The sequence below is a fragment of the Anticarsia gemmatalis genome, chromosome 18, assembly GCF_050436995.1.
Source record: "Anticarsia gemmatalis isolate Benzon Research Colony breed Stoneville strain chromosome 18, ilAntGemm2 primary, whole genome shotgun sequence".
NCBI lineage: Eukaryota > Metazoa > Arthropoda > Insecta > Lepidoptera > Erebidae > Anticarsia > Anticarsia gemmatalis.
Window position 1 is genome coordinate 8,213,158 of NC_134762.1, and position 17,454 is coordinate 8,230,611.

At 34.4% G+C, this 17,454-nt stretch overlaps 1 protein-coding gene across 1 annotated transcript; it reads left to right on the forward strand.

Annotated features, from left to right (window-relative positions):
• Nucleotides 1–11,763: 11,763 nt before the first annotated feature.
• On the forward strand, nt 11,764–12,784 carry LOC142980560 (uncharacterized). Its single transcript, XM_076126010.1, has one exon. It carries the CDS (start codon nt 11,844–11,846, stop codon nt 12,747–12,749), a length of 906 nt encoding a protein of 301 aa, XP_075982125.1. The 5' UTR covers nt 11,764–11,843; the 3' UTR covers nt 12,750–12,784.
• Nucleotides 12,785–17,454: the final 4,670 nt, after the last annotated feature.

Genomic DNA, 17,454 nt, shown 5'->3' on the forward strand with positions numbered 1-17,454 from the left:
TAATAGTTAGCAGATATTGTATTAATTCATATACAGATAAGGTATTCTGACGGAGGTCATGGGTTGTTTTTTTTTAACTTCCCAATAATCTATAAAAATCTACACTTTTCCTATCTGAAAATCGATGAACGATAGCAAAAGTCGTAAGTTTTTGATTCCCGCTCTCGTTTATCGATTGTCAGAAATGAAGTATTTAAAATGCCACTAGCACTACTAAGCTAAGAATTACTTTTTTAAATCCAGAATTCCACCAGCATGTCTCAACCATAACATTTTCTATTCCAAACTTAAATTCAACAAACTTTTTCTCGTTGGAAAATATAAAAATTATTCAAATATTTCGAAATAACTACTGTATATTACTTGGCAGAACTTGCTGTGATTTGTTGCATTGCAGCTGCATTAGGTCCGTAACTGAGGGTGCTCTGAAATTTGACTTTCAATTGGTCATTACTGATGTAATGGCCGGTACTTCGGCTTCGATAGTATAGGGTTGGCAGGTAGAATATGAAGATAACATCGATTTATTGTTTTGTACAATTGCCCAGAACAAAAAGGAATGTAAAAAACAATAATTTCGGCATACTATACTTACCCCTCCCTCGTTTGGGAAAAGACCCTTGCCCAGCTGTGGGACATTAATGGCTTGAAAAAACTATAGTAATAGTAGCAAGGTTACACGTTTGAGTGTTGACCAGTTATTTAATCAAATAACTCGTAACTGCTAATTAATGCCATGATTAAAACCGTCTCAGCATGAACTAAATTCAGTTACAAAAAATCCAACTCAAATTGTCTCCTCATACATTTTAGCATATTTGTATTTCTACGATAAAACGATTACCAAAATTATTATAAATCTTATTACAAATACAATTTCATAAAAACTCAATCTCGATAAAGTAATATAATCACATTCAATCCATTATTCATAGTTACAGCTCCCGCGAGGTGACCACAAAATTGCATATTTCGAAAATATAATTAAAAAACTTTAAGGCTCTCTTGGGGCAGCCCTGGTACCAATTAATATTAGCAAAACCGCAACAGTGTCTCGAGCGATCACGAAACTGCTTAACTTGCTTAGTTTACAAGCTGTTAGTAAGTTTATTTCAATCGTACGATAAGTGATAGAGTTAGTTTAAAAAATGTTATAACTTTTTCCCATTTTCGAACTCTGGAACACATAATCACACACTAACAAGGATAACTCTCAATTTTTTTCACTAACTGATAGTTGTTTGTAGCCAAATATTAGTTAATATATAGTTATACTAATGTGTATATTATAGTCTTTTTTTAATCACGCCGTAAGCTTTAACTTACCTTATGTTAGGTTGCAGACTTCAACTGCATATGGTAAAGACGTTGATCTCTTGGCCATAAAATCATAACATTTCTTTAAATATCAAAGCTTTTGTTATTTTTTTACAGAATTACATATCTATCTTAACATATAAAATTACTTGTTAAATATAAAAACAAACTTTCCATGTTTATACACAGGATAAATTTAATATAACTAAAGCATGTACACTTACTACATTTAATAGTCGTCAGTAACAGGTAGGCAATCTGTTTCAACATGGTTTCAACGCAATTATATGTAGCGTGAAAGTGTAATAATTATGCGAAACATATGTCCTCACCGCGGTACGTCTCACAAACACATTAGTTGTGGCAGTTTACGACGGACCAGGACCGTTTGTTATACGTTTATGTACTAGTTTTATAATTAACTGTATAAAGTAAGTTTGTAAGGATCGTACCAAGTGGCTTTCTTTAGTCTCTCCCAATTTTTATGAGAAGGTGTGATTTTTAACCGACTTCAAAAAGGAGCTTAATTTGTCTGTATATCTTTCGTGAATGTATTTTTCATATTATGGCATTTTGATTGATTGAAATAGTAGTAATTATGTAGAGTTGTTGTCTACATGTTTCTTTATTTAATGGTATAGATTTTGAACGTGTTCTTATTTGTCAAATGTGCATTATAAATCCATGCTTTAAAACAGTTTTTAGAAGCCAAAAGACCAAAATGCTCTAACTTAGTAATCAAACTTATATGATAAACAAAGCAGTCACACAATCTCGACCTTCGACTACGAAATGTAGATAACATTAAACTTTTTATCTAATCAGGATCCCAAAGCGTACATCTTCTCTTCAACACTACAGCTAATAAAACGTACATTAAATTCCTAGAAAAAGCCTTACAAAGGCTACTTTATCCAACAAAAGCGAAATCACACAATAATCTCAAAGCATAGCCTGAAGGCTGTTCTTTAATCTCACAAGTCTTCGCAACATTTGTACGTAAATCTACTGTACCCCACTCGAATTACTAATCGTCTATTTGAGCATTAATCAAAGGGAAAATTTGATACCGCTGTGAAATTAACGCCTCGTATTATCAAAGTTCCGACGCGGATCTACATAATCTCGCGAGGGGAGTTATTTTGGAGACTTCATTATTATCTCGTTCGGAGATAGTTTTTTTAAAGACTTTTTGTTGAAGGATGTATGTTATAATATTGATAGTTTAAGTGCACTACCTGTCTAAACTAACAATCTAATTCTAAGTGGTATTCATTATTGAAGCTTTTATTCATCGTAAAAGACTCAAGGGGGCAGTAGAAAAACAGTTCTAATTCATCTTGTAAAATATGTTGTATGTTTAGAACTGAAACTTCCAGTCTAATTAGACCTAAAAAGTAACAGATTTTTTACCTACTATCACTATACAATTTTAATGTGCCACGTTCAGAAGTCTATTAACGGGCAAACAAAAATGCAAGAACACATACATACATTGGTGCATACTGCATAAATATTTACACTAAGTAGAATTGAACCTATATTATCTTTATACAAATAGTTGTACAAGTGCCAAATGCAGTTAAAATTAACAACATTTCTAGCAAATATCACGACTTCAAACAGCATAATAAGTACGCGTAAGTTTTTGCGACATACTCAAGAATGTCTTCAAATGCTACCAGTTACTGTTTTAATGAACATGTAAATGTACGCTCGCGTTTGTTAATTTAATCGTTTTCAAGAGTTCTACTCGAATGATATGGCAATGTTATTACATTTATGGTTAAAATGGAAAATTATTGTTGGATCATTATGACAATAAAAAGAGAAATATCGTAAATTAACCATATTACAAAAGATTTTATTAAATATTTTTTTGAAAATTATTTAGTATTCATAATCGACTTTATAAAATTGTTAAGCATAAACAAACAATAATTTACACATGTTAAGCGTTGGTTAGCCATCTTTAGTCTGTCCATGGCAAAGATTACTTACCTCTTTATTGATTTAATTTTGAAATTGAAAGCTCGGAGAAACATAGCCTACTCTTATTTAAGAAATCGACCCCAAAGTGACTGAAATAGGGAATTAAACTTTGCACGCGAATGAAGCCACGTGTCTCTAACAAAACCTATAAAATCCCATGAACCCAATCAATTAGACTCCGCAAATATTGTCTGACAACTCGTATTTCCTTTCAAAATATACCTTTATTTATTTATCGTCCCTATTGTCTACACAGCGGCCCCTAAGGCCCTTAATAATAAAAATAAAGACCGAAAGAGATTCGAAGGGACCTTGTGAAGGAAAAACACCTTTTTTATACCCTACGCAATATTTCTCAATGATTTCAATCAGTATTAAGCCTCTATTATAGTTGGTGCTTCGGTGGATAGGCAATTTAGTTTCCAATTTTATTGTAGTGTCTCGAGCGATCACGAAACTGCTTAACTTACTTAGTTTACAAGCTGTTAGTACGTTCATTTCAATCGTATGATTAGTGATAAAGTTAGTTTAAAAAGTATTATTATTACTTCTTACTACTTTCGTTCGTTTTCGACCTCTGGAACACATAGGCACACACTAACGAGGATTTTAAAATATTAGTTAATATAGAGTTATTTTATCTTTATTTATTGTCTAATTTAAATAACTTAACTATAAGCTTCAACTTAACTTAGGTAAGGTTGCTTACTTCACTTGCATAGGGTAAAGACTTTAATCTCTTGGCCATAAAAACTTATAATTTCTTTAAATATCAAACCTTTTGCCATTATGTAAAAGGATGACATAGGTATATATTATTATACATCTGTGGGCACGGCAGTGAGTCGAGCAAAAAAAAGCGGCACGGCCGTACCATCTTTTCTCAAAGCAATTCAGGCCATTTTCGACGCCCCTGTAATTTTTAAAATTACTTGTAAAATATAAGAACAGATTTCCCATTTTCATACTCAGGATAAATATAACTAACGTGTGTACACTAACTACATTTAATAGTCGTCAGTAACAGGTCGGCAATCTGTTTCAACATGGTTTCAACGCAATTATATGTAGCGTGAAAGTGTAATAATTATGCGAAACATATGTCCTCACCGCGGTACGTCTCACAAACACATTAGTTGTGGCAGTTTACGACGGACCAGGACCGTTTGTTATACGTTTATGTACTAGTTATAATATAATTAACTGAATATAGTGAGGAGTTGTTGGGATCGTACCAATCTTCTCTGCCTATTCTTTGAGAAAGTGTGACTTTATGTATGTATGTATGAGTGTGTGTATCGTGTTCGTCTTAAAAGATTAAGTAATTGAAGAGCTATAGTCACTCAATAATTTTATTAAAACGTTGAATTTAAGATTGAGTGTAATATTTATTTACCTATTTTCAACATACACAGCATAATAAATTGTTGCTCTAGAACTGTTTTTGAAAATCCAAATACCTTAAACAGGGAATCGAATTAAAAAAACAAACGAAGCAGTCGCATGCGTCGAAGCGTTGTTTGAAGTATAGAATAGGGACCCGAAAGCGTAAATCTTCAGTTCAACACTACTACTAATAAAACGTACATTAAATTCCTAGAAAAAGCCTTACAAAGGCTACTTTATCCAACAAAAGCGAAATCACACAATAATCTCAAAGCATAGCCTGAAGGCTGTTCTTTAATCTCACAAGTCTTCACAACATTTGTAGGAAAATCTACTGTAGCTCACTCGAATTACTAATCGTCTATTTGAGCATTAATCAAAGGGAAAATTTGATACCGCTGTGAAATTAACGCCTCGTATTATCAAAGTTCCGACGTGGATCTACATAATCTCGCGAGGGGAGTTATTCTGGAGACTTCGTTATTATCTCGTTCGGATATAGTTTTTTGAAGACTTTTTGTTGAAGGATGTATGTTATAATATTGATAGCTAAAGTGCACTACCTGTGCACTTAAACTACCGATCTAATTCTCACTGGTACTAATTATTGAAGCTTATATTCATCGTAAAACACTAGGGGTAGTCTATGGACTGTTATAATCTTTATATATATAATTCTTCTGTAAGTGTGTATGTCACTGAACTTCTCTTAAACGACTTCTCCGATTTTGATGATTTTTTTTGTGTGTGTTCAAGGGGATCTGAGAATGGTTTAGATTCACAATTTTGTCCGCTGGACAATGTTTTAGCTTATTTAAAAAAAGTTTCAAATTTTCAAATTAAAGACGTGTAGACAGTACAAAGTCTGTCGGGTCCGCTAGTCTAATATATAAAATTCTCGCGTCACAGTTTTCGTTGCCATACTCCTCCGAAACGGCTTGACCGATTCTCATGAAATTTTGTGAGCATATTGACTAGGTCTGAGAATCGGCCAACATCTATTTTTCATACACCTAAGTGACACAATTTTTTTTTATATGGCAAAGCAACGTTTGCCGGGTCAGCTAGTAGATCTTGTAAAATACATACATTGTTTGCTTAGAACGGAAACTTCCAGTCAAATTAGATTTGAAAAGTAACAGATTTTTTACCTACTATCACTATACAATTTTAATGTGCCACGTTTAGAAGTCTATTAACGGGCAAACAAAAACAAAAGAACATATACATTGGTACATACTGCATAAATATTTGCACTGAGTAGAATTGGACCTATATTATCATTACACAAATAGTTCTACAATAAAATTTTCAACATTTCTAGCAAATATCATACTTTTAAACAGCATAATAAGTACCCGTAAGTTTTTGCGACATACTCAAGAATGTCTTCAAATGCTACCAGTTACTGTTTTAATGAACATGTAAATGTACGCTCGCGTTTGTTAATTTAATCGTTTTCAAGAGTTCTACTCGAATGATATGGCAATGTTATTACATTTACGGTTAAGATGGAAAATAATTGCTGGAACGATTATCATTATTACAATAAAAAAGAAATATCGTAAAGTAACCCCATTTTTGTGCTAAGAATTGAACCGTATTGCGTAGAACTTTACAATCGACTTTATAAAATTGCTAAGCATAAACAAGCAATAATTTCCGCATGTAAGCGTTGGTTGCCCTTCTTTACACTGTCCATGGACTGCCTTTTTATTTAATTATCTATCTCTCTATGACTCTTTGATTATCTATGTATTTATCTTTATTTTGACATTGAAGACTCGGAGACATAAAGCCTACGTTTTAGTTAAAGAATCGAGCTTAAAGTGACTAAAATTGGCAATGAAACATAGCACGCGAATGAAGCCACGTGCCTCTAACAAAACCTATAAAATCCCATGAACCCAATCAATTAGACTCCGCAAATATTGTCTGACAATTCGTATTTCCTTTCAAAATATACCTTTATTTATTTATCGTCCCTATTGTCTACACAGCGGCCCCTAAGGCCCTTAATAATAAAAATAAAGACCCAAAGAGATTCGAAGGGACCTTGTGAAGGAAAAACACCTTTTTTTATACCCTACGCAATATTTCTCAATGATTTCAATCAGTATTAAGCCTCTATTATAGTTGGTGCTTCGGTGGATAGGCAATTTAGTTTCCAATTTTATTATAAAGGATATTTTCATGTAGGTTATTAAAATGTCTAGAGTCTTAGGCTTATAGGTTGAAGATAACGCTTGATGTAGGTTGCTGAGATTAAGAAAAAGATATTAATCACTTAGGTATTTTCTAATATTTGTTAGAAGTTCAATTACTTAAAAATAACAATCGAACTACTTCACTATAATTTTAGTTTTTTGTTGTAACTCTTACAAATCTTCATGTAAAGAATGGTTCATCTTTATTGCCTCATAATTAGATATTTGTAATAGTTTTCCTATTTTGTTATATACGTATGCTTATTTTAGAGTAGATTGGATTGAAAATGTAGTCAAAAAAATATTATTAACCATTAATCGTCAATGTTTTTTTTAACGATTTATACTTTTGATTGTATCCTCAAATAAAGTTTCATTATCTCCTAAATAATATCTATTCACATACATCACAAATAAATTTTAGCCTAAAACGTTGTACTAAACAGCCGTAGGGTAAAAAGGCTATTACGCGTAACAAGTATTTAGTAATCGAATACGCGTAATAGATAATGGGTATCGATTTAATTCCTAATTGGTAAACAATCGTTACACGGGTAATAGTGATGTGGTTAATTGCATTCATGTTTGATGATTTTACGGAAATTACGGGTGGAAGTTAGCGAGTTTTGTTTGTTTAGTTTGTAATTGTATTTTAGCATTGATGATATGATTTGAAAGGCTGTCGTATTCTTTTTTCTGACTTATGTATTGAAAAGACAGAAGAATAGTATAAGGCAGAGTTATGTTTTTTTCTTGTATTGGTTATTTTTAATATTTATATATATACAGATACAGTAGAAACTTGCAAAGCAATTTTTAACTATGCATTATACATATAATTATAAATTCCGCCCGAACGTCGTCGATAATATAGGTTATACACTCTGTGCCAAATTTTATCAAAATCCGTTCAGTAGTTTTGGCATGATTTAGTAAGAAACATTTATCCAAACTTGCATTAACACGTTATATAATAGAATAATTCTCCCAATAGTCTAGCTTAGCCTGGAGTTGGATAACGAGCTCGGTATATAGTAATAGTGGGAGTATTTCATATACCTTTGTCTATACCTTCGGGTAAAACAAGCTTCAAAACCTAAATTTTCACGTTTTTTATAACTTTTTTTAATATTTCTTTTTGAGCTTTTTAATATGTGCTCATAGAATAACAATATTAAAAGCTCTTTCACGTCAAAAAAAAACAAACAAATAAGTAAAAACCGAATTGAATTTTATAAATTGAATGAAAAATACAGTGCTGCATATTCGTGTGTGTGCATATTGTGTTAGTGTGCATATTCTAATATGAGAACTGTGAAAGGCCGTCTGTCTGTTTGTCACTCTACGATTGCACCGCTGAACCGATTTCAATGTATTATATATACGATACACATACACATACAGACAAGATGTTTGAAGTAACAGGATGAAATATAGCCTACTAATCATGTTATTTTTTTTCAAAATACTTTTCTTGGGCCAAAATAGGTTATGATACTTCGTACGCGAGCGTATCCTGGCAGCTGGCTAGCTAATTACATATTATTTTACTAAAGTTTATAAGAGTGGATTTATGTGTTTGTTTGTTATAGTTTCACGCAAAACTATTGCACGATTTTTAGTGAAATTTGGTACTCAAATAGTTTATTGCACTTTTTACCGCGGTATATTTTTCAAATGGATAAAATCGCGAGGTAAAGCTAGTATTACTATATATCCTCATATATCTCCGTAAAGCTTTAACGGCGCAATATTAAGTTTCGCTAGAAGCGCACCACCATCCATTAGCCCGTTTCAATGATATTTTAGAATCCATTTCAGAACGGATATAAATGTTAGAGCTTATAACTTGTATTCGGTTTGAAAATCAAAATATTTGAATTTGAAATGGATGTTATTTTGTTGAATTTTATAATGTTATTATATTTAATAGTAGTACGTATAAACGTAGTTTTCCGAAGCGAATATTGTTCCTTTCTTTCGTAAGCACTAAGCGTCTTCGTGATAACAGCAAAAAAAACATCACAATCTAAGAATTTGTGACGGTTTTCTATAAACTATCGTAAGTAAATTAGTACAGAAATATTAAGCTAACTAAAGAACTTGCTAGATTTGTATCGGTAACATAATCACAAACGATTAACAAGTATTTGTATGACTTAAAGGTGCTAACTTTACAATATACTATGCCCTCATAAAGGTGAGGCGAGTCTTTAATCTTCAATAAGCAGCAAAATGCAACAATATAAATATTCAAAATACTTAATACAAGAATCCAAGCATCAAACGCTTGCACATTCAAAATATACTTACAACATTCTCAAATTCACATATTCCTGTAAACAGCCGTGAACACAGTACACAGGTATTTACACAGTAGCAGTGGCAATGTTATGTCGTCCGGTATTCTATTGTGAGGGAATGTTGTAGCCGTCTTTGTACGACAGATGTGGGCTATTTTAGATATTCACTACTTAAATGTATCATATTTACATTTAGTGCAAGGAATTTCGGTGGAAAGCGTCAGTGTTTGTAACTGATGTTTCGTGGTCAGTTTTTGAACGGCAATAAGCAAGAGGAAGTGACTTTCGAGCCATTTCTTTCTACTTGTTTGTTTGTTTGTCGTATGGTTAGTGGTCAACCTAGTGTCAAAGTTGTTCAAGCCGCCCGAGAGGCCTTTGAGAGGGCTTAACGACTGTTATCTTTGTAGACAACAACCGGGACCGACTTTTAACGTGCCTTCCGAAGCACGGAAACGCCCAGATCAAATACCACTATACGGTCACCCATCTATGGAATGACCGCGCCAATGGTTACTTAACCCACAAATCGTTTACCGACCGGTGAGCGCAACTGGCTATGGCGCCTCTTTCTTTCTACTAGCAATTAGCAAGTCGTTTGTATTTAAAAGGCTTTGTCCATTTTTAAGAAAAAAGATTTAGAGCGGTGTTGTTTCTTTGAGCACTCGTATCACCCTGTGGGACTGTAGACCGTTGCAACGAAAACTGACTATGATACTCCTGAATTACTTAAACACAGCTATAGAGACGACACAGGATTCAAACCTTTATCTGTAGCCTACAATCGTATTTATCAGTATGGCACCACTATTTTCATATTGCCGCCGTAACAGAAAATCTAGTAAAGTATCCGGAATAGAAACGGAACATAGTAGAGATGCATATTTGAAAGGTAGCGATAAAACTTGCAGTCCAAGATGTAGGGTGACGTTACATTGTATGGGACACAATACACAAATCACATCCTTAACATTAAACCAATTTCACATCTCCATTATTATTTATCGAATGGTTAATGGCCACCCCAGTGTCAAAGTTTTCCTGGCCGCCTGAAGACCTTTGACATGGTTTAACGACTGCTATCTTAATAGCATTTAAAAATACGTAAAAAAAGCGCACTGATTTGTCACGTGTCTTCCGAATCACGTAGACGCTGTGTTCCCAGTTTGCGGTCCCCCCTATAGAATGTCCACACTCAGGTTGCTTAATCCACTGATCGTTATAAATCAAATGCATAAAATTCTCAACAGACACTCATTTTAATCAAAGTTAAATGCAATAAACCTTCTGCATTTCAGACTCAAATCCCACCAAAATTCCTTTCAAGCATTACAATATTCATTAACTTTCACTGCAACTTAACCACGGCCGAATTGAACGACCCAAAAGGGTACGAAATAACCAATTTCTGATAAAAAAAAATAGCCTAAAAGCCGACACCCGAAATTGACTGTCTCCAGAATGTTTTTCTAATTAACTTTTTAATTAAAAAAGGGAAGCATTCGTTACAAATGGATTTGTGAAAGTGTATTCACATTCCAGAATTATTTAGGTTAAAAAGTTGAGTGCTAAGTGCGTAAAAGGTTTTCTGATTTATAAACACTGAAATAAGAGCTTTTAGACAATGTGGGATGATTGGAAATGCTGAAAAGAAAAGGGTTTAAATCAATTTGTTTTAGATATAGGTACAGTCAATTTTCATTAAATGTTACAACAATTAATTCCGTTCCTAAAAATGAGGAACCTCACCAATGCTCAAAATGCCCACTATATTTTGTTATACAACAAAATATATATTTAAAGTGGGCATTTTAAGTATTGCATTGCCACTTTAAATATATATATTTTTTATTACAAAATATTGTATTTTGTAATAAAAAATATATATATTTAAAGTGGCAATACTGAATTTTATCCAACAGTTTAACAGTTTCGCCATAAAAGAAGGACAAATAAACACACTTAAATAATGTCCAGCTATGATTTATTTCTGGAACAAAATATTGGTGCCCCTACATCAGAAGGTTGCTGACGTGGAAATATTGTTAGTACACTCGTCCAGGTTCGTTCACAACGGACAATGGCTCGGAATATTCTATTATACACATGTCTATGTTCCGCTATTTTTGCTTTCTTTATTCACGGCTTATTTTCTCCATTTTGAAGGAATCAATACTCTTTGATGGGAGCTTTGTTTGAGCGCTGTTGTGCGGGATATTGGAAAATGCGAGGTTCAATCACGATTTTGCGCGTTGAGGATTTAACACAACGCGTTTTTGTTTTTTAATTTATAATATTTGCAGTATTTTTTAAACTGCAACAGGATTCTTTTTATATTTTTTTTATTGGGTGTTACTGATTTTATTTCAAGTGCAGTATTCATTTTCTGTTCTTTCTTTAACTTAAGACAAGATAACATAAAACCATAAATATACAATGACTACTATAAAGGCTTTGTAATAACACCTTTAAGGACAGCGAAGAGTTTAATAAAATTGTTTCTGGTCGAAAAAATCTATGAACAGAAAAAAACAATGTCGTGTCACAATTAAAAATTCACTTTGACATGTTATACTTCGTCTGCATTTTATAAAAATATGAAGTATATTTGATAAACAATTAATGTTTTCGTATATTAATCATGTTGAAACGTATTTATCCGCTGCGGCCGAATCTCTGTAATTACATCACCAGAAGATCGGCAGCCAAAACACCTTGTGATGATAAAGCACCCGCTGGGCCACCGGGAGACCCTCGGAAAGTATTCAAAATATATCGATTTGGAGGAATCTTGAGTAAGGAACAACCAAAAATGCAAAGTTTTGAGCTAGACATCAGCAAGTGCGGACCGATGGTGCTCGACGCACTAATCAAAATCAAGGATATGGACCCAACTGTCACTTTTCGGAGATCTTGCCGTGAAGGCATCTGCGGCTCGTGTGCCGTCTGTCTGCAAGGGTCTAACTGCCTGGCCTGTATCACCGCTATACCAAAAGCTAAGACCATAAGTATCCATCCACTCCCACATATGTATGTACAGAGAGACTTGGTTGTAGATATGACGCATTTCTTCGCACAGTACGATAGCATAAGACCTTTCCTCGTGAGATCAGATAAACCTACGGTAGGGGGGTCTCAGTATGCGCAGAGTATAGCAGACAATGCAAAACTGGTGGGACTGTATGAGTGTGTGCTGTGCTCTTGTTGTTCAACATCGTGTCCAAGTTACTGGTGGAATGGAAGACGGTTTCTTGGTCCGGCTTCGCTGCTCCATGCTTATAGATGGGTGATCGATTCGCGGGACGGTGACACGCAGAAAAGACTGCATGATCTTCGGGATGACTTCTCAGTCTTTCGCTGTCACACGATTTTAAATTGCGCCATGGCGTGTCCTAAAGGCTTACATCCTGGTTTCGCGATCGCTAAGCTAAAACGACTCGTGGCTGGAGTGGATAAGAAACCGGTACCAGAGTTGGATCCCATGTCGCTGGGCGGCAGCAGTGGCGGTGGAGGGCTCGAGTCCTGTCTTAGAAAAGTGAAGAAATAATATTTTTATTTGTTTTAATTATATTGCTTTACAGACGTGTTGTATTTTATTAAATTAAGGAGATGAGTATAGACTTGGAACGAAAAATATGTTCTGGTATTGTTACGTTTTAGATACATGGTGACTATAGTGAGTACGTTTGCTAGGTACCCATGAGGTTTTACACATAAAGGGCAGATATTTCTATATCTATTGGACAAAATACATTAAAACAAATAAGCAATAATACTAGTAAGAGAAAGCCCTTGTTTGGGATCCGTTAGATTTTGTAATAAGCCAGATACATTCATAATGGTAGAATAACAAATATTGCAACAACCTTCAGCGTAAGATAAGATCAGTGTGAATGAAACGTTCTGTCTTCAAGGACATTCGTAATGCTTTCTTAGCGACATAACTAGTGAAAGCCTTAACCTTGAACATGTAATAAACACGAAGCCATCAATCTAAAGAACGATCAATCATACACACTGATGAATTGATTCGACATGACGATAAACTTTACACTCAACAAACAACAAATACAAGCGAAATTGTAACGTATCTCATTTATAATAGGGTTGGTTTTTGGGTGTGATAAATTCTTGCAAAGATATCTTGGTTTAGGACAAATGTATTAAGCTGGTATATTTAAGGATATCATATTTCATACGTTTAATAAGCGCTTTGTTATTATGTTATCTTGTCAAGGGTTGACCGTATAGTACGTAAAGGAAATTTATTTGTGCTATGTACAAGTATGTACCACAGATATAAATAGTGATTGTTCGGATATAGTAAGAAAATTATATAATTTTGTAACAAAATAAAACAAATTTAAATCAAGTGGTCAAATCTTCCTATTGGGAAGGCAATACTCAAATAGTATTGCCTTCTCATTAGGAATAAGACTTGATTTAAATTTATTTTATTGTCACTTGCAAAAATATCTACAAATGCTACATTCATTTCACAACCTACCAGTTGCAAGTACTATGTACCTACACTTCATCGCTTTGAAATACATCATTTCGGCGTTGGCGTTTTCTCTCGACATTTCCACTTATTTCTTATATGTGAATAATGTTCGTATTTCTTTAAGGATTTGGCAGACGCGGAGTATCCAATTGGAGGTACCGCGTCCTGGCCACTTTATGGTGACTGTTGAAGGAACATCGTCAGGTTTTTAGTCGGTATGCCCAAATTTAATAGCCGGAACGCCTAGCCGGCGGGAGAGCCCGACAGACCCCCGCTACCTCCCTGGAGCGGGACATGCAGTAATGCATTTTCCTGACGAAAAAAAAAGCCCTAATACCTAATAACTAATTCAATACACTAAATATATGAGGCACATATTCGTTTAATTATGAACCTAATACAAAGGCTCACATAAATATACCGCACTTGTAATACTTATGAAATGTAGAAGTAAGGTTATTAGGTAACACCTAATACTCTACTTTCTTACAAACCTTTTTAGTTACGAACGGAGATTTTCCTTGGCTAGAAATATTCCTTTACCTGACGCCACCTAGATCGTCTGCACTAGATGGTCTTAGTCCATTGATGATAGTAAAGTTTCTGCCTTATAAAAATACTAACCAATTTTAACGGCATGTCATGTTTATAAGTACCTATATACCTAGTTTCTTTTTTGTGCTGTACATAGGATTTTTAGGTCCTTTAAAATTAATCCGAATCTCCTAGATGGCTATGGGCCAATTTCACGATTTAAAAATAATGTAACAATAGTCAAACTATATCTAAGTGATAAGCTAACTATTACATAGACAAAAGTAGTAAAATATATTTTTGACAAGAAGCACCGATTTTACAGGTTTAATATTAAAACCTTGTGATCCACTGCCGCAAATTTGATTAAACATAATAGCAAAACGGTGAAACACCATACATTTTAACGATATCCATTACATAAACGTTAATGGTTCCCACCGGTGGGCAATTAATCAACAATGCTGTAAGGCTGCATTTCCACTAAACATGAGCGAGAAAGCTAAAACTATAAAAATATAGCTTTATTATAGCTACATTGTTTAGACGCGGCTTCATACAGATGCGTATTAAAACACTCCTCAAATGAGTGTAGCGCGATTTTTTTTTCCATTAACTGACGATTATCAGGTAACTATTGATAAATTACGTATGGAAAACTGATCAGCGCCCCTTACGGATGCCATAGGAACTAATTTGGAGGGACATTTTTAATGTGTGATTTTCGCAGAGATAAAATACTCGATTGTACTGTATACAGAAAATAGCGATGCTGCAAACAAAATTCTTGGTTTTATTACTTTCATTTTCTTTTCTTCTAGGATAGTTGCAACTAACCTATCCATTTAATAAAAAAACATTTTAATAGAGTAATATAACACGACGAAGGTGGCATGACGATCTAGCGGCATTTGCGGGTCCATCGTGGCGGAGCATGGCACAGGACAGACAGGTTTGGAAGGAAAGAGGGGAGGCCTTTGCCCAGCAGTGGGACACATAAAGGGCTAACAAAAAAAATATATATAAATATAACGCCTTTAGACTTTGCTATATTGCTGTCTGTCTATCGGTTGATATCTATATATGTGTACTCTATAGCTATATTACCAAAATACAAGATTATTAAAACCACTGAACAAAATACTGGCCATTTCTCTCTAGTCATTGATGCAAATAATCTCCACCGAGTTCGAAGGCGTTGTGTTGGTGGAGGGCCGCCATTATGCAGATCATCTGTTTGCCGTGACGGTTATGAATGACTATTTGAATGTATTTCCGTTATGATTGATTAGCCCCGCTTCGATATCATTGATTTTATAGGAAGTCAGGGAGGAACGTGCTTTTGTCCAAATTGTTACGTTACGTATATACTTGTACATTAATATTGTAAATAGTAAATAGGAAGAATGTTTGTTTACAGGAGTTAAAGCAAGGAAAATATTGAACCAATCATATTTCATTATTTATTTTCTTTTACTTTGTTAATCGAGTATTAAGAGAGCGTTATTCTACCTGCGACTAAGTAAAAGACCTAAAAAGGCACCTCAAAAATGTTGTTCCGACTTCTTTTGTGAACTCCTTAAAATACTCTAATGCAGGGGTTGCCGGTTTGAATCTCACTCTGAGCAAATATTTGTTTAATATCAATAATTGCATCGTGTCTTTGTGTCCACTTGCAAACAACCAAGTAAGGAGTATTCTTTAAAAAAAAGAAAATTCATTTACTATAATCCAAATTGTCCTTTATTTCATTACAAAACTACGATATTAATTCTCAGTCCAAAAGGTATTAAAACAAAATATTGTGCATTTCATCCCCAGTTTAAAAGCCAACTCGTAAAACTGGCAAGTTTGGAAACACAACCCGCATACCGCATTCAGTTTAAACCAAATAAATTTTACCTCGGACTGTATAAACTTATTTCACGGCAAAATTACGGCTTTATATTATTTATTTAAGCTAAATTTGGGTATATAAAAGACTATATAATTGAATTTCACTCCAGTTTTTGGATTAGGGAATAAGCAAGACAGGTGCTAAATCTTCCTATTATTTATCTATACTTAACTAGCTGACCCGCGCAGCTCCGCACACGCTGTCTTGTTTTTATTTAATACCTCGTATTTTCAAATTTATTCGCCTTTTACACCTTCTCTGGACTTTCACAAATAATTCAAGACCAAAATTAGCCAAATCGGTCCAGCCGTTCTCGAGTTTTAGCGAGACTAACGAACAGCAATTAATTTTTATATATATAGATCTGATAAATTAAATAAAGAAAAATTAGGTATTTCTTGAAGCTCAATTATTTGAGGTGCACCTAATGAGGGGCACCTTTATTATTCCTCGGAGCGCACCTTTTAGTTGCGCAACAGATAACAATTAAATATTTTAAAATTTTATTCGTACTCCATCATAGCACAACAACATAAGTATTTGTTAAGTTATCAAGAACTCCGAACAGACTTCGGAGTTGTTCAACCCACTTTAAATATACTTTCCTTCATCACTTTACTATTTAGGTAAGGTCAACTATCTACTACTAACCCTAAATGAACTCCTCTCTTATTCAAAAGCCTTTACTACCAACACATAGTTTAAAGCATCTGTTCCCCAAATCCTTTCAAGCCCAAATACAAGAGTTTTAACCCGTCCCGGTCAGGTTACTAATTTGCTTAGCGTGTTGTAATTAGTCAGCTCGGAACACCTTTCGCGGCCAGGTTAACTTGAGATTAATTAGGGTACCTCCAAGATTTCATAAATCATCCGCCTTCGCGTCACGTCTCACTGCGTACAATCTGTTTGAATTACACTGAATTATTTTTGGATAATGGCTCGTTTATTAAAGACAGCTGCTACCTGGATAGTGTTAAACCGGAGGCCTAAAACGCTACTCAATTTTAAGTGATTCTCTAAATTATTTCTCTATACAAGTCAAAGTAAAGCGCGGTAGACACCAAAGTCGCTGACCCGCCTACATAATGTCGGTAACTTATTGTCGGCGAGCGAGTTGGCCAACTGAGCGCTTGTGTACGTAGGCCGCCGACATGTCACTGGGTTGTGTTGGCTGGCTGTGACGGCGGATTGGCGGATGTGTATTGCGCCTTACAGTGCCAGCATGAAGCTTAAATGTAAGTGACTTAAAATTTAATGTCGTTTGAGCATACGGCTATGTAGTAGTGCTTAAGCTGGGTAAGTGATGCTCAACTCAAT

Coding starts and splice junctions, on each gene's coding strand:
- LOC142980560 (XM_076126010.1), top strand. CDS start 11,844: ATGTTGAAACGTATTTATCCGCTGCGGCCGAATCTCTGTAATTACATC.